We start from the raw sequence: 22,415 nt of genomic DNA on the forward strand, positions 1-22,415 counted from the left end.
ATATATATATATTTTTGTCTTCTGTCCTTTTTTTTAGGGCTGCAGGAACTCCTAAAGTTTTAATACTTTTTTTTTTTTTGCTTTTTAGGGCCACACCCATGGCATAGGAAGGTTCCCAGGCTAGGGGTCGAATCGGAGCTGCAGCTGCCAGCCTACGCCACAGCCACAAGAACACCAGATCCAAGCCATGTCTGCGGCCTACACCACAGCTCACGGCAATGCCAGATCCTTAACCTACTGAGCAAGGCCAGGGATCGAACCCGCATCCTCATCTATACTAGTTGGGTTCATTAACCACTGAGCCACAATGGGAACTCCTAAACTTTAAATTTAATAAAGGAATAGATGATTTTAGAAAAACACTTTTAAGGATCAATAACATAGGTTTGGATCCAGGCAAGTGCTTAACTCCATGTGGCCAAAGTCTGGGACAAGCCAGCTCATCTGTCTGGGCCTCTGTTTCCAAATATATACAATGGGAATAATGAGGCCTGGGTGCTGTGATAATGACAGAATGACAGCAAATATATGTGTAAAGCACTCAAAACAAGATCAAGGACAAAGCTGAGGGTCAATGTCAGCATTAAAAACTGCCAAATGTTGAGAAGTTCATTTGAAGGAGAGAATTTATCTAAAAATGTTAGTTGTACTACCCATGTTTGAAGCGTTCTTCTCTATAAATAAATCTATTATTTCCACCCATTTTGAGCACACCCCAAGGGCCCTGTGCTAGTCACTTATTTTTGGTCAATCTAACCACAACAAACGTTTCCATTTGATATAGACTCCTACTTTTTGCTGATGATTTATCTAAGCTCACATAACTCTCACAGCACCATAAAATAAATGACACCTTAAAAATGTTATTGTTGTCCATCCCAGAAAAACCAAGTGTGTGAACAATCATATTTTAAGTCAAAGCAAGAGTTAGCAAGGCTTCTATAGGATAAAATATACTGTTTAATAAATAACACCCATTAAAATGTTTCAAGGAAAATATGCTCTAAGCATAATTCTTAAAAGAATATAGCCAATCCATTTGGGCTACAGTGCTTTTTTGAACAGAGCGAGTCATAAACAAATAGTAATACTCAAGATATTTACTGAGCCAATTTCTACTTTATTCAAGTACCATGGACCCCCACTAAATTGCTGTCTTTTGCCAAATGCATCTTAGAATACTTCCAAAGTAAGTGGAAGAAAAGGTAAGTGAAGCCATTTCAGTGAAAATATTAGCTCATAAAATCAAAAAGTATTGCTTGTACACCAGGGAGCCATTAAAGACCTAAAGACAATGGCACTGTGTTGAAAAATGTCACACCAATTTCCATGAAAATGGTCCATTTTCCAACAAACCGAAAAGAATAAGATATTCACCACAGGGTTTGGGAGAAGCTATTCATGGAAAGGAGTGTTTCTTGTGGCCAAAGCATTTTTCATTGTTTAGTAGAGGATAACTATCATGAATATCTTGCCCGCCTCAAAAAATGTACAATGAGCTGCAAGGAATATTGTAATGGTGGGGGGTGGGGGACATATTCCTGGACTTGTGTGTGTGTGTGTGTGTGTGTGTGTGTGTGAGAGAGAGAGAGAGAGAGAGAGAGAGTATAAACATTTATTATTATTACACCTGGTGAGATAGTTGATATTTCTATGGAGAACCATTAAAAATTGTGTTTTTTTTAATTTGAGTATAATTGATTTACAGTGTTGTGTCGATTTCTGCTGTATAGGATACTACCCAGTCGTACATATATATACATTCTTTTTCTCATACTATCTTCCAAAGAACAAAATAATGCCATTTGCAGCAACACGGATGCAACTAGAGAGTCTCATATTTAGCGAAGTCAGTCAAAGAGAAAGACAAATACTCTATGATATCACTTATATATGCATAATCTAAAATATGGCATAAATGATCCTATCTACAAAATACATGGACTTCTGATGAATAACCAGCTGGGATAGGAGTAATTCAAAATAAATACTCAAGATTATTAAAAATTATGCCAGTTCCTTCATCCCTCAAACCTTCACTTTGGGGGAAAAGTAGGTTTAAATCTTCACCATAATACTTTGTAAAAGTGATACATGCTTATAATGAAATATTTCTACAAGTCATCCCACACAATCATGAAGTGACATAGCTAAGGCAGATGTTGAAAGCGATACAAGGCGTTTCCACTGTGTCTCAGCAGGTTAAGAACCTGACTAATCTCCATGAGGGTGCGTGTTTGATCCCTGCCCTCACTCAGTGGGTTATGTATTCAGCATTGCCATGAGCTGCGGTGTAGGCTGCAGACACAGCTCAGATCCAGCATTGCTATGCCTATGGCGTAGGCTGGCAGCTGCAGCTTCAGCTGGACCCCTAGCCTGAGAACTTCTATATGCCACAGGTATGGCCCTAAAAAAAAGAGTCGTCTAGGCTGATACTTTCCATCTTAGAGATGAGTAAATGAAAAGATCAGTACCAAAACACTGTTGCTATCCAAATAACATTTTCAGACAAGGGATTTTAAATTCCTCATGGAAGAAGTTCACATCATTGGGTAGCTTTCACCAACACAACTAGCAAAGGGAAACCTTATGAAACTCTATGTCCTAAAGCAGTACAAGAATAGCTGTTGAACACCAAAGGCCCACAAAAACCTGTCCAACTTTGCAAGCCTCATACTAATCAAAATAAACTAAAAAAACTAAATATAACAACGCCTATCCTTTGCTGAGCATATTCTATGTGCCAGGGTTTATATAAACTGTGTGAATGCTTGATAAATCCTATTATGTAGATTTGAGTATCCTTGTTTCACAGCTGAGGCAACTGAAGCTTGAAAACATTAAGTAATCTGCTCAAAACCACTCATCCAAAAAGTGGAAAAGCCACTATTTTCCTTTAAGGTCTTCCAAACCCTAAATCCCATGTTCATTATCATCACGCCAAATTGTAACATGCTTTACAATTTTTCAACCCACTCCTGGACGCTATGTTCAATGTCATGTCCAGGAGGAAATGTATCTTGGGCTGCCCCTAGGAAGCTCTATCAGCTGGAGGACCATTCACTGAGGCCAGAAATCAGTAACACGGGAAGGACTCACTGAAGAAGGCAACTCCTGTTTCTACATGTCTATCTAAGATGATGTCTCTCCAGACTATTATTCATTTTCCATGTGTTCCGATTTAGGAAACTTGGAAAATAAAGAAACCCAACAGGCAAAGGTTCAAGGGTTAGAGACAATGACTAGAAAGAGGAAGAGAGTTCATCCACAAATCATATATTTTTAAGTTTTCAAGTCTAACTGACAAGTCTTTCTTGCTACTATAAGACATGCACCCCCACATGCGCCCTTCCCTCTTGCCCCCCCACTGGGGTCCTCTTCAAGTTCCTCTGCAAATCTATTCTCCCAGTAAAGTCATGAAAATCCACCTCCTTCCAAAGGCAAGGTTGCCCCTTATCTTTAAAGATAAACCTTTATTTAGAAAACTATTGTAAACATGGTGTATAATGTTGATGGATTTGCATATGTTGAACCATCCTTGTGAACCTGGGATGAATCCCACCTGGTCGTGGTGTATGATCTTTTTTATATGTTGTTGGATTCGCTTGGCTAAAATTTTGTTGAGAATTTTTGTGTCTATATTCATCAAAGATATTGGCCTATAGTTTTCTTTTTTGGTGGTATCTTTGTCTGGTTTTGGAATTACAGTGATGGTGGTATCCTAGAATGTCTATAATGGAAAAAAATAAAAATCACTATTAAAAAATTAAAATTTTTTAATTTTAAAAAAGAGCTAAAAAAAGAGAAAGCTATTTTAGATAAAACCATTTTGACTCCAGCATCATTTCCACAGTTACTTCAAATATTTTTTGTCCATACATTGAAGAATATGATAGCAAATGTATGTTTCCCAGCTTTCCACAGGGCTGTATTGTTCCAGTGGCACAGGCAAGCTGTCTGTGAGCAATGCTGCAACAGATACAGAGGAAATATCCACAGGATGACGGCATGGTGGCCTCTTCCACTCTGCTCCAGTCGCCCTCATAGCTTTGCTTTGCCTCCATCATACTAGACTCCCTCTTCCTGGAGGCATTGATGTCTCCTCGTCCTTCAACACTTTCCCCAAGTGTCCCCAGGACCAGAACCCTCTGCTCCTTTGGGCCTAGGCTCACCTGTCCATCTCTCTCGGAAGGCCTACAGCATTAGAGATCCCATTAAATGCCCCATTTAAAATGTTACCGTATGATATCACTTATTTGTGGAATCTAAAATATAACACAATTGAACCCATCTACAGAAGAGAAACAGATTCACAGACATAGAGAACAGACTTGTGGTTGCCTAGGGGTTGGGGGAGGGAGTGGGATGGCCTGGGAGTTTGGGGTTAGTAGATGCAAATTATTACATTTATAATGGATAAGCAATGAGGTCTTACTCTATCCAGTCTCTTGCGATAGACCATGATGGAGGAGAGTACGAGAAAAGGATTGTGTGTGTATGACCGGGTCTCTTTGCTGCACAGCAGAAATTGGCACAGCATGGTAAAGCAACTGTATTTTAATTTTTAAAAATGTTAAACCTCTCATAATCCATATAACCTGCCTCTCCCCATCTCCCTTACCCTTCTCTGTTTTTTCCATGGTGCTTATCACGTACTACGCAATTTACTTATTGTTTACTAGGTCCCAAGTGCGTATTCTGTGTTTGGACACACAGTAGGTTCTCGATAAATATTCACACAATAAATGAGCAAATAGCATATCTCACATAAATGCAATCTTCAATGAAATGCAAGGAAACTGCTATTGCAAAAAAACAAAACAAAACAAAAACAACAAAATAATGACTGCACCGGACCTTCACAACAATTCCTACATCTGCACTTGTGCACAATGCTTTCTTTGGTTATACAGACCTTTAATAAGGGTGAGAAACTCTTCGTGCTTGACTCGGTTCCTCTGGATGTCGATCTTCAGGGCAAGAAGCAAGGTGAATAGGAATTTGTGCTCCTCATACAACCCGCGAGCCGTGTACTTATAAATCTCGTAGGTCATGTGTTCAATGATATTAGCGATTCTCTTGCTTGTAACTGGGCTCTTCATAGACCTGGAGAAGAGAACAGTTAAATCAGGCTCCCTTCCCTGCCCTTTTCAATTGTCCCTAAAAACAACATCTTGACTAGAAAATAAGTAACTCCGGAGGACCAATTTTTATTTTTTATACATCAAGTGTAAGCTTCCTAAATCCAAAATAACAAGCATTCTCTCAACATGAAATAACATAACTGAATCCTCAACATTGTCTGAATCAATTTTATCTGTGGGGCATTGTCACCAACAACAGTGTCTCGGGAATTTTCTTGTTTAACAGAAACTCGTGAAACCAAAGGAATCGATCAATGATGAATGGTTGGTACAGCTTTCTCTGAGCATAAAAATGACAAAGGAGAGTGATTTAACACAATGGTAATTACACTCATGGTATATTAAAAGAGAAAAAGACTCTTAGTAGCAAAGAGAAAAGAAGTTATCAACACAATGTCATCATTCCAGCCCACAGATATAGAATTCAGCTTGGCTTCCTGGGTACAGAAGACGTACCGGGCTAAGGAAAGGTCAAACAAGCCAAGAAACTGGCGGAGCGAAGTCTGATACATCTCATTAACCAAGCGCATCTCCGTGATGAGGAAATAGAGGATGCTGCCCCGAGTAGCGACTGAAAGACAAAAAGCAAGTCAGCACTCCAGACGAGCTTGGAAAATAAATGACCCATGCACAAATCAGCCTAAACTCTGCACGAAAGCAACAGGTTTAACTTTTATGACTTATCAATGACTGACTACCAGCAATAGGAGTCTAGAGCCATGTCATCATATATATTGAATTCATCCTTACAAGCTTTGTTTAAGTAGTCTGCTATTTCTGTTCATTAAATGATACTTTCCACTATAGAATCTCTAGATCCCCAATAAACATAGTTTATTATGTTTTTTTCATAGGTAGAAAAGACAACCAATGGGCCAGCACAGTTTGTAACACTCGAAAAATTCTATAGTCATTGTAAGGACCTTCTTCTTCTTTTTTTTTTTTTCTTTTTACATTCTCACCTGTGGCCTACTGAATTTCTCAGGCTAGAGGTAGAATCAGAGCGGCAGCTGAGGCCTACACCACAGCAACACCGGATCTGAGCTGCATCTGTGACCTACACCACAGCTTGCAGCAACACCATCTCCTTAACCCACTGAGTGAGGCCAGGGATAGAACCCAAATCTTCAGAGACACTCTGTTGGGTTCTTAACATGCTGAATCACAATGAGAGCTCCAAGGACCTCATTCTTAAGCTCCATGAAGAAGCCCTCCCTAACCCTGGCCTCAAGTTGGCAAACCAAGGCATCAGTAGATATTGCTGCAATTAATTTTCCAAGAGGCATGATAAATACTAAAGGAATTGGATTCTTTTAGCAGATTCCCTTTGTAACCCATGGACAACACTGATCTTTCAACTGATGGGTAAAGTTGAAAAGCTCCCAGGTGACCAGGAAACTACCTTCCTAATACGAAGAGTACAAACAAAATACAGGCTTATGGTTACCAAATGATAAACAACTAGAGAATAGCCCACAGACATAGCATGAATTCCTTAGACTTTACTAATTTTTAGTCGGACATCCTTTAAAACTTCTCCTCTTGACTTCCTAGTTTAAAAAAAAAAGTTCCTAGGGAGTTCCCTTCTTGGCTCAGTGGTTAACGAATCCGACTAGGAACAATGAGGTTGTGGATTCGATCCCTGGGCTTGCTCAGTGGGTTACAGATCTGGCATTGCCGTGAGCTGTGGTGTATGTAGGTCGCAGACGTGGCTCGGATCCCGCGTTGCTGTGGCTCTGATGTAGGCTGGTGGCTACAGCTCCGATTAGACCCCTAGCCTGGGAACCTCCATATGCTGCGGGATCAGCCCTAGAAAAGGCAAAAAGACATTAAAAAAAAAAAGTTCCTAGGAACTTTAAAGATCTCCCAACTAACATGAATTATAAGCACCTAGAGAATTTACGCCATTATAAAATTTCATCTCAATATTACTGAATATTTAAAGAAATGCCACAAAACATACATGGCCCCCCCACACTGAAGAGGCGTCTGCAAAACATCCTTACTTCAGTTTCTCTAATTCTCATTTCTCGCTTCATTTTCCTGTGACATTTATCTTTCATTACCAAACTCACCAGGTCTGTATTCCTCCCGGGCTGAGTTAATTTGAATCTCTGTCTCCGCTGAAATTTCCAGCTTCTGTGTCACCTCCTCGGCTGTCTTTTTTGTGTTACTCAACACAAGGATGAGACTCTCATCTTCCACCAGAGAGCCCCAGGTACTCGTCAGACGGAAAAGCAAATTATCTTCTAGCTCCTTCATCCTTCTTTTGTTTGCAGTTACGTCTTCCATGAGATGAGTTCTTTCTTTCTCCAACTCCTGTTCATTTGCATAAATACAATTTTCTTCCTTAATTAACAATTATTGTTTCTTCAAAAGTTAACCTAGGGGGCTGCTCTCCTAGACTGTGGTTATCATATTTGACTGTAGGAAATATGGAAATCAAAATAAGAGGAAGAGAGGAGTTCCCACTTCGGCTCAGTGGATTAAGAACCTGACTACTATCCCTGAGGATGCGGGTAGATCCATGGCCTTGTTCAGCAGGTTAAGGATCCAACGTTGCTGCAAGCTGTGGTGTGGCTCACAGATTCGGCTCACAGACGTGGCTGTGGCGTAGGCCTCAGCTGAAGTTCTGATTCCACCCCTAGTCTGGGCACTTCCATATGCCACAGGTATGAATGTAAAAAGAAAAAAAAGAAGAAGAGGATTGAGGAAGAAAGAATTGGTGGCCTATGACATAAAATTTGCTAGAAATATTAACAATAGCCCCTTTACCATCTATGCATTTCCTAAAGTCAAATCATTTTAAGTGACTTTTGTGATTGTATTTACTCATATTTTGAATTGAAATTTATTTGAAGACAAATATATGTATATACACATTATATATATATATGTCAGGTTAAATATATTAACTCTGGTTTCTTATTTAAAAGAGCTTTTCTGCTGTCTGAATGTGATGATTTTCAACTTACTTGATGAAATAGTATCCTATTTTGTGACCAGTAAGCTTCCAAATTTAGGCAGGCAAACAGCACTGCTCCTGCAAGGTACATTTAAACTGAAAAATCATCTTGACCTGAAGAGATGCTGTTCCCTCCAACAGAAGAGAAGTCCTGAATCTTTACTGAAAGACCTTTACGGGTAGCTGGGGAGAGGATGTCTTTAGAAGATTACTGTCCTTGTGAGGCTATTTCTTCTTGATAGTCTGGAGAGGGACAGACAGTGAAAGAGAAGGAAAGAAAAGATGGGGCTGGTGAGGATGGGGGACGGAGGAAATGGCCATGACACTGAACAAGCCGGAGGCAGCAGAAAACCCAGAGACTGGGAGACAACAAAGAAGACAGGCTCTGGCACCGAGTCAAATTGTACATGAAAGTCAAATTGTTTCATGAGAGACTCTAACTTGAAGCAAATACAAGAATCACAAAAAGAAAAGAACAATGAGTAAATGGTTTTTAAAAGTTTGAAGAGAAAGATATGTATTAGAAATTTTGCTTGTGGGAATTCTCATCGTGGCTTAGCAGAAATGAATCTGACTAGCATCCATGAGGACGCAGGTTCAATCCCTGGCTTCGCTCCATGGGTTAAGGATCTGGTGTTGCCGTGAGGTGTGGTGTAGGTCACAGACACACTTGGATCCCGAGTTGCTGTGGCTGTGGTGCAGGCTAGCGGCTACAGCGCCTATTCGACCCGAGCCTGGGAATCTTCATATGCCTCGAGTATGGCCCTAAGAAGACAAAAAACAAAAACAAAGAAATTTTGCTTGAAAAGCTTTCTTAATATAGTGTCCACTCACAAGATGCCTACACTTGACAGCATTACTAAAGTTATATGCATTTCAGTGTAAATACAATGTGGGAAAATGAGGGTTAAATGCAGGTGATGTGAAGAGGAAAGCACTGTTGGCAGTTCCGGTTGTGTAGCTGCCTGGACATATGGAGTAAATGATTAAATGCTATATTCCTTTTCAAACTGATAAACTGAACACATAGTGAACCAGAAAATCTAGTCATGACTTAGTGCCAGAAATAGAGACCTGAAAATTCTCCTTTTGTAAATGAGAACTATGAAGTTAAAAATAAAGGTTGTGGCAACAAAATAGCATGAAGGCAAAGAGCAAAGAGCACTGGCCTCTGTTTTACATTCCAGGCAGTTATCACTGTTGGTTGAAGAGTAACGGTGGGTGGGACCCTACTAGGCTCCCAATTCACGTTTTGAGCACAGGAAGTCAGGTCTGGGAACCATTCTAAAAAGGGAAAGTTCTTTCCTTAAGCAAAACAAAAGCTAAAACTTGCATCAGTTAATTCTTTGAGATGCAAGTAAAACCTGTTCTTATCATCTTTGTTTCCATGTGTTATTTGGTGACCTTTGAAAGCTTCCTTAGTGGTTATTTCCATTCATTTTTTTCACTAGATAAGAATTTCAAATTTGAGATAATGTAGAAATTAGTACAAACAAGTGACATTTAACAGCTACTATAAATTCCTTTCTATGAGCAGTTATAATAAATGCACTCATAATATGATTACACTAGGATATAAAGAGATAATAAAATTAAATGGAAATAATTTGAATATTTTTATTGCCATATTCCTAAATTTTACACACTGTCATTATCGTTTCTGAGTTCCTAAATGTGAGCCTGATAAAGTCCTGGCCTGAAGTCAGGGAAGGGAAGGAAGGTAAAGCAGTGGGAAGAGTGAGGCTTTTGACAGGAAGGCATGTTTGAATCCTAACTCCCAGGACTTATTAGCTGCATGACCTTGGCCACGTTACTTAAGTCTGTAAGCCTCAGTTTCTTCATCGGCAAAATGGACACAGAAACAGCTCAGTAAGGAGTTCCTTAACAGTGAGCTAAGGATCCAGCCTGGCAGTAGCCATGGTGTAGGTTGCAGCTGTGGCTGGGACTTGATCCCTGGCTTGGGAACTTCCATATACCACGGTGTAGCCAAAAAAAAAAAAAAAAAAAACCGAAAAGCAAACAGCTCAGTGAGTGATTGTGAGGATACCATATGGAAAGTAACATAATGTCTTTTCTATCAAAGGAAATCTTTGTTACTCCATTTTGCTCCGCCTTCCTGTGACCCCAACCCCCTCCTCTTTCTCTCTTCTCACAGTAACAATTGTTTTAATTAGCCATCTGGGAAGAACATGCACCCTGACCTGACCTATGGGAAGAGGACAGGTAAATCATCTGCCTTAGGGATAAATAGGCACACATGCTTTTTGGAGTACCCTCGCCCTTCTGCAGAAGTAAAGAGACTTGAGATTTCTTCTTGTCCACGTGTCTCACTTTCTGACACTGATGATCCGAGCCATGTCCCCAATAATCACTAGCAAAGTAGCTGAAACCAGTGACTGGATCATGACAGCTGCTCAGAATACATCTCTTCTCTTCTATCCTTCCTTGATTCTCTTCCCACATGGATTTTCAGATGCATTATAATGTTTTACAATGCAGTTTGAAAAATAAAATTATAAGTTGGCACAAAATAAATCTACTTTGGAATTTCACATATCATCATAAGAGCATGATAATGTAGCTGAAAAGAGATTTTTAGAAAAGAGAACTTTCTAATCTTTCGCTTACAATGCTAAGGATGCATGCTTTCATGTCTGCTGTAGAGGAGACCACAGGCTATCACATCCTCAAATTGCATCTTACTGAGCCTTCCTACATAGAAATTTTTCTTTTCTTTTTTTCCAGTTACAGAGCAACTGCCCTAATTTAGGCTTTAATTATTGCTCAGTGGACGACTCTGTGACTGCTCTCCCTGCCAACCCTTTGCTCTGCTGTCACTGGTACAAACAAGTAACATTTAATGGCTACTATAAAATTCCTTTCTGCCCCTGTCATATTCCTTCCTGTCACCCCTTTTTCTACTCATAGTCATGGAGGGATTTCCTTTAACTATTTGGAAAAGTCAAAAATTTTCACCATAGTTTGCAAAACCTGTTACAACCTACATTTTCAATTTCATCTCCACTTGAGAACTATGATTGAGACTAAAATTATGCCTCCATGTTGCTGATGAAAACAGTTATTAATAAAAATAAACAGTTCTTAGTAATGCATACAATAAGACAAAAAATATTACATTCCTGATTCAAAGATAGCAAGTAAAGCTTGAACATTAGTTGCAGTCAATTTAATATTGTTAACAACACTAATTAAATAAAATTGACAATTAAAGTAATGCTTATATTCCCAAAGAATTAAAATAAAGCTAAAGAAGTACATTTCCCCCATAGCTTGAAACTGATGAAATAAAAAACTCCAAAGTAAATACTATAATTTAAGGTAATATTTGAGATTACAAAAGTAAAACATTTATTAAATAGCACACTAGTGGCCAAACACTAGACTGGGACAATAGTTATGGGACAAAGAAAATAATCTCTGAAAGAAAACAGAACAATTGCTATTTATTTTTCATTGAGATTTAAACATGGAAAATCTACTTTGGGGTATGGTTTTATTTTCACTTTCCTTTGTATGACTGGATGTTTGCAACATCAACTTCCTATCTGTGGTGTTTACTAGCTTCCAACAGCTCCATTTTGACCCAATAATATTTTCTAGTGATATGGTACATTTACAATCACCCAAGAAGTGATGACAATCAGAGATAATGCATTGTTGCTAAAGTCAGAAATAATTTGGAATTAAAAAATTGTTTTACATCCATATCCATAGGCTCTTTTCAACTGAGTCACTAGATGATAGGAAATGCCCTGAAAGCACCAGAGGTCAACTCAGACAGACTCAGGCTGAAAAGGTCCAGCAATGTGAGCAGATGCAGGAGTGTAATGGACAGAATAGATGTTGCCAAAAGGAAAGGCTACTTAAAATCCATCACAATTAAGTTCAGCAGCTCACTTCTTACATGAGACTTTGCCTTAGAGAAAAGAAGATACAAGTTACTTGCTGAGTTATAATGTGGTTTGGGGTAAGGCAATCTTCTATTTTTACAAGAGAATAAGTGTCATGTTACTCTAGCCACACTTTTGTAAGAATTATTTACTGTGAGCCTGGAAAAGATTCTGATCATGAGATGACAGTAAAAGAATAATGTCTCAAGACACTTGACTTTCCCAGGAAGTAAGAAAAAGCCTGGCCTGGATCCATCCTGGCTTTTTGAGGCTGTCCAAAGTCTTTGCAAAAGAGCTTAAAGCGTCCCTCGCTTTATCTTAAAACTCTGCTGCAACAATCAAAGCTTAGTCCTGGAGTTGTTTTGTTGCACCCAAAAATCTGGGAGGCCAAACTATTTTCTCCAAGGAGGCTGTATTCATCTCAGATTACATGAAATGAGACCAAGGACAAGGAAATCATTCAAACTGCTCCCAGAGCCCCTTATCTCCCTGAAGCCAAGACCACAGGTGAAAGAAGAGCCTAAGGTGTGGGCGATGGATGCTGTCCCAAACACCCAGGGATTCCCTGGCTCAACATGACTGGCTATTGCTCAAGCATCTCGGTCCTTCCTGGAGTAATGGCAGTGTCCACCACCTCGACTGAGGCTCCAAAATTAAAAAGGTACATATTTGGAAGGATGTTATTACTTTGATAGCCAGTCTGTGGTAGAAACTCCTGCCAACTAAGGTCACCAATCAGGTGAATTTAGAAGTCAGATTAAATGGTCTTAATACAACTTCCAACTGTATAACCCTACAGTTTGTGTACAATAAATTAAAAAATTTTTAAAAAGATTCATAAAAAGGAAGGGTGAAGGAAAGAGAGAAAAAAAGAGAAATATAAAGAAGGGCTCGCAGGCATGATATGATGTATAAGAAAGGTACAAAGAAAAAGGACAGACGCCAAAGATCTTGCCAGTAGTTTTAACCTAAACAAATCTTTAGGTCAGTGTAGAAGGGGGACTTAAAGTAAACTAAACTCCTCATTGCTACTGAACTCGGGAAAAAAAAAATCAATGACTTTCAGAGTTCATGCAGTTTCACCATAGCAGTCCTATTAAAAGCCTCTAGGTTTCCTTCCTTAAGACTCAAATGCTCCCTAGAGAAAATGTTAACTCATAATGAGGAAGTTTACAAATTATTGGCCATTTTCTATTAAGAGAAACTAGATACAGAGTTATGCTTAGAGTATAATTAAGCTAATAACTTCCAAAAGGTGCACAGTGAAATCCAGTGTCGCAAATGTTCGCACAAGATAGCTCTCTTGGGGAGCAAATAATAATTGGCAATGCCATGTTATCTGAGTACAGTATTTTAAGTTTATATTCCAAAAGTGTAATAATGAATCAAATGGAAAAAAAAAAAAAACCTAGATGTGTACATTGGAAATTTAAAAGTCAACAGGTGACTAGAACTAATAACAGAAGAAACTTGAGAAAGATAAAGTTAACATAAAACCAGAACAATAATGCTGAAAATGAGACTGGTTTTCTCAGTTACATCAGTCCCCTATATAAGAATCAGTTGATGACAGATGTGATTTGCGAGATGTAGGTGAAACATACTGAGTAGATAATTGGTTAGTAGTTATCAAAGACACTTGGAAATTAATAATGATAAAACATAGGAATTAAAGGGGGGGGACTCAATCCTATTACAACTTTTATCACATTATTTCCACCAATGAAAGAATCACAACATGAGGCAGAAAGAAGGAGGGCCATGCCCCACTCACCTGCTTCTCTGTGAGAATGACCCTCCCCAGTAACTGATCTTCCAGACCCTTCATGGTGACAGTGAAGTCGATGATGGAAGTTCGAGCGCTTATTTCAGGGGTGTAGGCTGGATTGGGCAGCTTGGTGGTAATGTAGACCCTGAAGCCATCCATCACATCTACCTCCTTGTCACCGACTTTCACCTTTTTTATCAAAAAGAAAGCTACAAGTAATAAAACAGAGCTATACCTTACCACATCCTTTTCCCACAGGATCGAGTGTGGTTTTAACAGCTAGGTACCCAGAGACACTTTGTATACCAAAAAAGAAATGGTCATTAGGCATTCACAGGGCTTCAAGGCACAAGGATGAAAGGGAGGACGTTCCATAGACACTATATCATGAATGAGAATTGGAAGTTCCATAGACACTATATCATGAATGTAGAATTGAAAGTTCCATAGACACTATATCATGAATGCAGAATTGATCACCAAAACCGTCGTGATCATACTGCAGAAGTGAGATGGGTTCCTCACCCATACTGGTTCAGAAGTCAACACTGATGATGTTACACGTGCACCAAGAGGGTATGAAAAGGTTGATCACTCCCATGAGATTTCCTGGGGATGTTACAGTAGGCTCCCAAGGAGGTCCTGAAAAACTGCTTGAGAGTGTTGGGAGGGGCAGCTGTTTTAGGGCTTTATGGTGGTTACAGAATGGGGCTGGGATGAGTTTTCCCCATACATGGTCATGAACAGTGGGTTGCATGGCTTGAATGTCCCACCTGGGCAAAGGAGAGAGGACCCAGGTTTTCTTATCAGCTTGCCCAGATCTTGGATGGAAGGGAAGAGGGACAGGATGGGGCTTGAAAACTGTCACAGTCAAACATCAAAATGGAGTCAGACTCTATTATACAAGTGAAGTAGATACTCCCAAAAGGACTACTCTTGAATGCCTTAACCCCAACTCAGAAAGTGTAAAAGAGAATGCAAATGCCTCTTGCCACTGACTCAAATTTTAGTTGCTGCGTGTAGAGAAGTTGTCCTCTGTGTCACATTTACCTGGCCTCAGGGTAATTGTTCCGCACATGGTCAGCTATTGGTTTAACCTACCTTAAAGGTAGACCCGGTCTTAATGAAGTTCTTCTCCAAAACATTATCCAGGGCTGGATCTAGTTCCTCCCCAACATCTTCAATAAGCAAGGGCCTTCCAAGAGAAAGACTGTCCTCCAGGTGGTTTCTGAAGTACTTGTGATTTAGAGATGTGATCTAGAAACAAGATTGAAACGTTGCTCTCAACAGAGAGTATCAGGATGCAAGGCACAGAGATAACTGATAGTAAGTGGTACCTACGCATGCTAGCCCTGGAGACAAATACAGAAACTTTTAGAGACTCTTATTTGAAACCACACATGGTGAAATGAACAGAAAGCTTAAGTCGTTTTCAGTCTTCTCCTTATCAAACTATCATTCCCTTTTCCTGGGAAGCATGTAAAGCCTCTGTGGGGCAATGCTGCTTTTCCTCACCACCTTTGTTGGCCAATAATCATGGAATAATTAGGAAGTGTCTTTATAAAATGCTGCACACTCAGTGTGATACAGCTCTTCCCTGCTCTGTTTATCAAGGAGAACCTTAACAGAAGGGAGTCTGAAACCCTTGAAAGATGGCATTAGGAGAAATCAACACAAATGCAACCAATGAGAGTTTTAGAAGCTGTTTCTGAGTATTAATATCTAAATTTAAAAGGATTTCGAAGTATCCAATATTTCTTTATTTTCAGATACTCATTGAACAATAAGATTGAGCAATAAGATTTGTTAGTAACATAAATATACTCAAACACAGATTACCTGGAGCTCATTTTGATTTTCTTTATTTTTAATCCAGATCTTGCCTTGAGTCTGTGGATCAATTAACAAAGGGTAGCGAGATGCCTTGGTGACAATAATTCCATTCTGAATGGACAGATCATCATTTGGCAAGCCCTGGAGGTTCCACTCACTAATGGTCGGGGCATCAATCAACATCTCGTTGAGATTTAGGTTGTCTCCAAACGGAATTTCCCGGGCTTTCATCTCCTTCTGCCAGTCATTTAACAGCAGATTGCGAAATTCTTGGTTAAATGGACCAGAATACGATAGAAAAGCTGTAGCCAGCAACACATCCCCTAAAATTGAAAACAAAACACCACTGACACACTGACACACTTCGCGATCTGCCTGGTAATTCTGAGGAATATTAAACATGGAAAAAAAAAAAAAAAGACAACCATTCTTTTAAACTAAATTTTGGAAATCAAATTGTAACCACAAGTTGCTGGGTCTTATGAATAAGCAGTAGTTTAGTTCACTGTGAAAAAGTCCAAAGGGTCCACCAAGTAGTCGCCGCTAGTGATCAAGCACTGGATTATTTTGACTCTTGTTGGATATCAGAGGATCAGAAGATAGAGCCTCCATTCTAAGTGACCTTGATGGATACAGTCATTGAGTCACAGGAGAATTCAAAAAATGATCTGATAGTAGGAGGTTTAAAGGTCATTAACACATCTAATAATGGGTGCCTAAACGCCAGGCCAACATTCATCCTTTTGAAATAGCTGGACACAGACACACACACAGACAGACAGACATACACACACACACATATATTACAAGTATTCGAGTGTTGGTCTATATTCTGATTAAAGCTTATGTTTGCTCACTCCCTATCACAATCAATACATTATCTCATTAATAAAGGAATTTACATACCTACAAGCCTTTTTGTTTGAGTGGCAAACTCTTTACTTTGCTCTGTCCATCTTTCTTTTTCTCCTGCTAAGCCCCCAATCAGCGCGGACGCGGTCTGCATCTTATGTCTGCACCGCTCTGCATCTTCAAGCAAGGTCTGAAAACAGCCAGGGTCAGATGAATGCATTAAAAAGATGCAGTATATATGCCGTGAAATAAAAAAGAACAAAATAATGCCATTTGCAGCAACATGGATGGAACTAGAGACCCTCATGTTAAGTGAAGTAAGTCAGAAAGAGAAAAACAAATACTGTATGATATCACTTACATCTGAAATCTAATACATGGCCCAAATGAACCTACCTACAGAAAAGAAACAAACTCATGGAGAACAGACTTGTGGCTGCCAAGAGAGAAGGGGAGGGAATGGGATGGACTGGGAGTTTGGGATTGGTAGATAAAAACTACTGCATTTGGAGTGGATAAGCAATGAAATCCTGTGTGTAGCACAGGGAACGACATCTAGTAACTTGGGATGGAATGTGACAGAGGAAAATGTGAGAAAAAGAACAAATATATATATGACTGGGTCACTTTGCTGTAAAGCAGAAATTGACAGAATGTTGTAAATCAACACAACTCTAATAAAAAAATAAATTTAAAAGATAGTAAAATAAAATAAAACAGCCAGGATCAGAAGTAAACTTTTGTTCACATAAATATAGCTTGGAGCTCAAAAACATAACTTTACAACATTATAGGTTATCTGCCTTTCTAAGACCATACACTCCTTTTCTATGTGCCTGCATTAGTCCGGCCTGTCTCTTAAGCTCTGTCTATGGAACGTGGATGGATTCCTTAGTAGGGGCCCTGGGCCAATGGGCAGACCCTCCCCAGATGCTAATAAACTGAGAGATCATGGAAATTTGCATCATTTATAATTTTCCCATTAAAAATTAGAAATACAATATAAGCATACATGCTATTATCACATAGCACAAAATGTAAAGAAATATATATTCTTACTTAACAATGAGGAGTATTTCTCACATTAAAGTTCTAGCATCATGACTGCTTTATCTGACTTTACAGCTCCTTTTACTTTAAGTGAAATTTTAGACTGTCTCCACGTTGTGGGGTTCTGAAGCTCACGCACAAATTCCAGCTACACTGGCTCAGCAGATCCCTCCCTAGACTCCACACACTGTTAGCATTCAGTGCTTTGGTTTTTGTTGTTGTTGTTGTTGTTGTTGTTGTTGTTGTTGTTGTTGTTTGCTACCAATTACCCATTTTTTGAAGGAAGTTTTATTGGAGTACAGTTGACTGAGAAAATTGTGTGAGTGTCAGATGTACACAAAATAAATTGGTTATACATATACATACATCTCTGTCCCTTTTCAGATTCTTTTCCCATTCTTTTCCCAAAACTCAGCATTGAGTAGATTGCCCATGCTATACAGTAGGTCCAGCGCTTTGTTTCTCTATATTTAAGAGACAGCTGCTGGGGTTAATAGATGCAAACTATTGCCTTTGGAATGGATAAGCAATGAAGTCCTGCTGTAGAGCACTGGGAACTATATCTAGTCACTTATGACGGAGGATAATGTGAGAAAAAAGAATGTATATATGTATGTGTGACTGGATCACCTTGCTGTACAGTAGAAAATTAACAGAAAATTGTAAACCAGCTATAATGGAAAAAAATAAAAATCACTCAAATAAAATAAAAAGAGACAGCTTCTAATTCTACTTGCAAAAATGTATACTTATGAAATAATAATAGATTCAGATAAAGATTTAGCTAGGTAACCAGTCACTGGAAGTTCATGCATAATATTTACATACATTTATATTATATATATAATAGCATGTGAAACTGGATTATGATCATCATATAATTACAGATGTGATCATTTCATTTGAGTAATAAAAAAATAGCATATATATGTTAAATGTCTAACAATTACATGCATATGAATTATTTACATGGATTATGGTATATTGTGCATAAGGATACTCTGAAACCATTAAAAAAATACAATCATTAAGAAAAAAAGTCATTACGTTAAAGAAAAATAATTGTTAAGTTAAAATTCAGTTTATAAAGAAGTATGTATTGGGATCCTCTCATATCCAATGAGAGTCAAAATAATCCAGTGCTTGATCACTAGCAGCAACTGCTTGGTGGACCCTTTGGACTTTTTCACAATGAATCAAACTACTGCTTATTCATAAGACCCAGCAACTTGTGGTTACAATTTGATTTCCATTACAATTTTACATGGGTTTTAAACATATATAAATCAGGCATATATGCAGATAAAGAGCAAAATATTTTTAGTCTTCATCTCCAGGGTTACTTATGCGTATTCTCTCTCAGGAACATGAATTGTTTTTGTCATAATAACACAGTAGCGTGTTTTTCAGAAGCAAGATATTTGTTCCAGTTTGTTACATTCTACTCTGTTTTCCTTCCCACCAGAGTTAATGCAGGAACCACAAAAGCCCAGCTGAGAGGTGCTCTGGTACATCTACACCACCCATATTTGTTTGTTTCTCCCTGAGAAGAAAGATGCCAGCTGGAAATATGATATGACATCACGTATTTCTACCCACCTTGAAAAAAAACTTTTCACATGAAAAATATTTTAATAATTCAGTTATTGTCCCTAAATTCTCCATTCCCATGTAGCCAAAGAAAATGGCCAGCCCAGTCTCTTCTGGCTTTTGTGGTTTTTTTGGAAGCCTGGGCTCCTTTGGGGGACTGAAAAATGGGGGGAAGGAGAGGAACAAATGTCTGCAAGGGCAGGAGGAAAAAGCGCATTCTACCCTGCAAGCCTGGCCGGGGGAGTTGCAGTGAGTTCCGGGGAGGAGAAACTGGATTATGATTGGCAAGCATTTGTGTATAAACATACACATAAAAAATAAAAATCATTAAAAAATTTTTAAAAACCATACAGATAAAAAACCTGAGATCCCAGAGGAAAGGCATTTGAATTTCTCATTCATCAGGACTTTATAGCGATTATTTTTCTCCTCTGATTCTAGTACATGTTTACTCAGATAATCTGTATTTGTAAAACCTCTTCAATGATTTTCTTAAAGTGGTCCCACAAAATCTGTATCTGCCTCTGATAAAGCCCCTGTTTGGTGAAGCAGAGCTAGATTCTCTGTGTTCTTTCCTTGATGGAGAAAGAAAGGAGGAGAGGAATGAAGGGTTGACCACAGCTAGGTGGGTGAGTGACAGGCCCTGCCCCAGAGGACAGTGACCTGTTTCTCCGTCGTGGCCTGCTCATATTCGGCCTGTACCACATCCAGCTCGGCTTGCTTGTCGTCCAGCTCAGCCTGGGCCTTCTGCAGATCCTGCATGGCCAACACATAGCGATTCTCCTGCACCACCAGGTTGGCCTGCATGGGACACACACAGGGTAAAGGGACGGACAGCAAACCAAACATCCAGCACGTCAGCGTCTGAGAACTCAGCAGAGCACACGCTGTACCTTTTCCCTGTTCCACCCCAAGAGTCTTCTCAAACTGCATTAATTCAAGACCAAATCTTAATGTGAACTTGACATAAATTGTTTCTAAGCAAAAAATTATAATTCTTTAGAATCGAATTCAGACTTTTTTTTTTTCCATTAAAGTGCCAGATAATAAATAGTTTAGGCTTTTGGGGCCAAGAGGCAAAAATCAAGACTATCCTTAAGGTATTCATTTTAAAACTTTATGAGCCATACAAATACAGGTGGTGGGTTAGATTTGGCCTGTGGATCACAGTTTGCCAATTCCTAAATCAGAGCATTATAATATGAAATGCATATAGGCAAATTACAGAATATTGTAATGTTGAGTTATAGAAAAATAATGAATATTTAGAACCATCTGCCTAGTAGAATTTATCACTGCTGCTGAGAATGTTAAAACAATACAAAGGATGAAACATAATTAATCACTAAATGTAAATAAAGATCTAGGGTTTTGGGTAGTGCTGGACTTGAGGACATTCTTATAATTTTCATATATTGCCTGCCTTCCAAAAAAGAATTTATACTCGATCTATGACCAAATAAGAATATGTTTTAAGGAAGCTACTAAATTAGATTCAAAGACATAATCAAAAGCAATATTGAAAAAAGATGAAGTGGAGAAAATAGTCTGTGCTTGCAGGAATTTAAATCCTTTTTAAAAATTCTGAAATCAAAGTTCTTTCCATGTCTTTAAAATGTTAAAACCGACTTTAGTGGGGACACCCACTAAAGAGCCATATTCGTACTCTTGTAATGTTATGTATATGTGAACTGATATTTACTGGTTTTCACAGGGTTTCCAAGGAGAAATCTCATTACAATGAAATTCAGGAGTTCCCATTGTTGCACAGCGGAAACAAATCCGACTGGTATCCATAAGGGATGCGGGTTCCATCCCTGGCCTCGTTCAGTGGGTCGGGGATCCAGCATTGCTGTGAACGGTGGTGTTGCTGTTGCTGGCAGCTGTAGCTTCGATTTGACCCCCAGCCTGGAAATTTCCACATGCCATGGGTGTGGCCCTGAAAAAAAAAAAAGAATGAAATTGAATAGAATCTAAATTGCTACCCTTGTAATTAATATTCATTTAAGTTTACTTACTAAGAGAAGTCTATAGGAATGTAAGATAAAAGAACAGTCCCTCACTGCCTCCATTACTAATTAGTGGTAAAGAGGTTCCAAGTGGAGTTTAAGGAGTGGTCTTCATCCCTCTTTACTTGGCGTCGTCGTGAGCTGTGGTGTAGGTCACAGATGCAACTCAGATCTGGCATTGCTATGGCTGTAGTGTAGACCAGCAGCAACAGCTCTGATTCAACCCCTAGCCTGGGAACCTCCATGTGCCGCGGGTATGGCCCTAAAAAGACAAAAAGACAAAAAAATATAGATATAATTACTCAAAGGGAAACACTGGCATATTCTCAAGTCACTCTTTTTTTTTTTTTTTTGTCTTTTTGTCTTTGCTAGGGCAGCTCCCTCGGCATATGGAGGTTCCCAGGCTAGAGGTCTAATTGGAGCTGTAGCTGCCGGCCTATGCCAGAGCCACAGCAACACAGGATCCGAGCGGTGTCTGCAACCTAACCATAGCTCACAGCACCACTGAATCCTTAACCCACCGAGCAAGGCCAGGGATCGAACCCGCAACCTCATGGTTCCTAATTGGATTCATTAACCACTGAGCCACGATGGGAACTCCCTCAAGTCACACTAAATAAAGGATGACAGTCAGTTTCTTTCCTGGGGGACAAAGGAGGGAGAGGGAACGTGATATCATCCCCAAAGCCATGACCAGTCACCAGTGGCTATGTGTTAACCCTGCCTCACTTGGACATTCCCTGGCAGGAGATCTTGGACATGACTGATGAATCCTATGCTACATTTTTCTCTGTTTCTTTTTTGTTCAAGTTGACATTGTGGTGGGGGGTGGAATGTCCAGCAGCCCACAGTGGATGTAGATCCTTGCCAACACCCATGCTTAAGGCCCATACAATTCTGACTGGAGTAGGACCACAAAGAAGAAGCATCCCATGATCAGCCTAGCTCTCCCTGTGGGCTTGGGTACAGTCACCAGAGGACAAGGCTCCTGTGCTGTTAGGAAAAGACAAGCCCAGTTAGTGAGAGACTGCTTGCTGGCACACATCCCCCAGCTCCACCCAGGAGGCTTACCTTCAGGGGCAGCACCTCTCTGTTTATAGAAAAGAAGGTGGCCATGGCCTTGGTCCAGGAACAAAGACCCGCTACATTCCCACACACGCGTTTGGCAGTTTCAATGTTGTAGTCTGCCATTTCAAAGTAAGGGTTCAAAAATTCTATCACTTCTTCATTGATGGTGTCTTTGGGGAATTGCTAAGGATGAATGGAGTAAAATAAAGTCAAAACACCTCTTTC

General features: G+C 39.4%; 1 protein-coding gene across 3 annotated transcripts in view; it reads right to left on the reverse strand.

Moving 5' to 3' along the window:
- The window catches only part of DNAH5 (dynein axonemal heavy chain 5), a 319,273-nt gene that overhangs the window by 34,817 nt on the left and 262,041 nt on the right, over window positions 1–22,415 (reverse strand). For all 3 annotated transcript variants that reach the window (XM_085001716.1, XM_085001717.1, XM_085001715.1), the window contains 9 exons: window positions 22,194–22,373; window positions 19,777–19,914; window positions 16,528–16,663; window positions 15,628–15,944; window positions 14,890–15,045; window positions 13,795–13,977; window positions 7,220–7,463; window positions 5,601–5,715; window positions 4,916–5,106 (listed from right to left, as the gene is read on the reverse strand). In XM_085001716.1, coding sequence (XP_084857842.1) covers window positions 4,916–5,106; window positions 5,601–5,715; window positions 7,220–7,463; window positions 13,795–13,977; window positions 14,890–15,045; window positions 15,628–15,944; window positions 16,528–16,663; window positions 19,777–19,914; window positions 22,194–22,373 — 1,660 coding nt within the window. The remainder of the gene's footprint in view (window positions 1–4,915; window positions 5,107–5,600; window positions 5,716–7,219; window positions 7,464–13,794; window positions 13,978–14,889; window positions 15,046–15,627; window positions 15,945–16,527; window positions 16,664–19,776; window positions 19,915–22,193; window positions 22,374–22,415) is intronic.

Source organism: Sus scrofa, chromosome 16 (genome assembly GCF_054392235.1).
Source record: "Sus scrofa isolate SSC_HxYL_T2T_F1_AM1 chromosome 16, Sscrofa_HxYL_maternal_Yorkshire_Landrace_v2.0, whole genome shotgun sequence".
NCBI classification, from domain to species: domain Eukaryota; kingdom Metazoa; phylum Chordata; class Mammalia; order Artiodactyla; family Suidae; genus Sus; species Sus scrofa.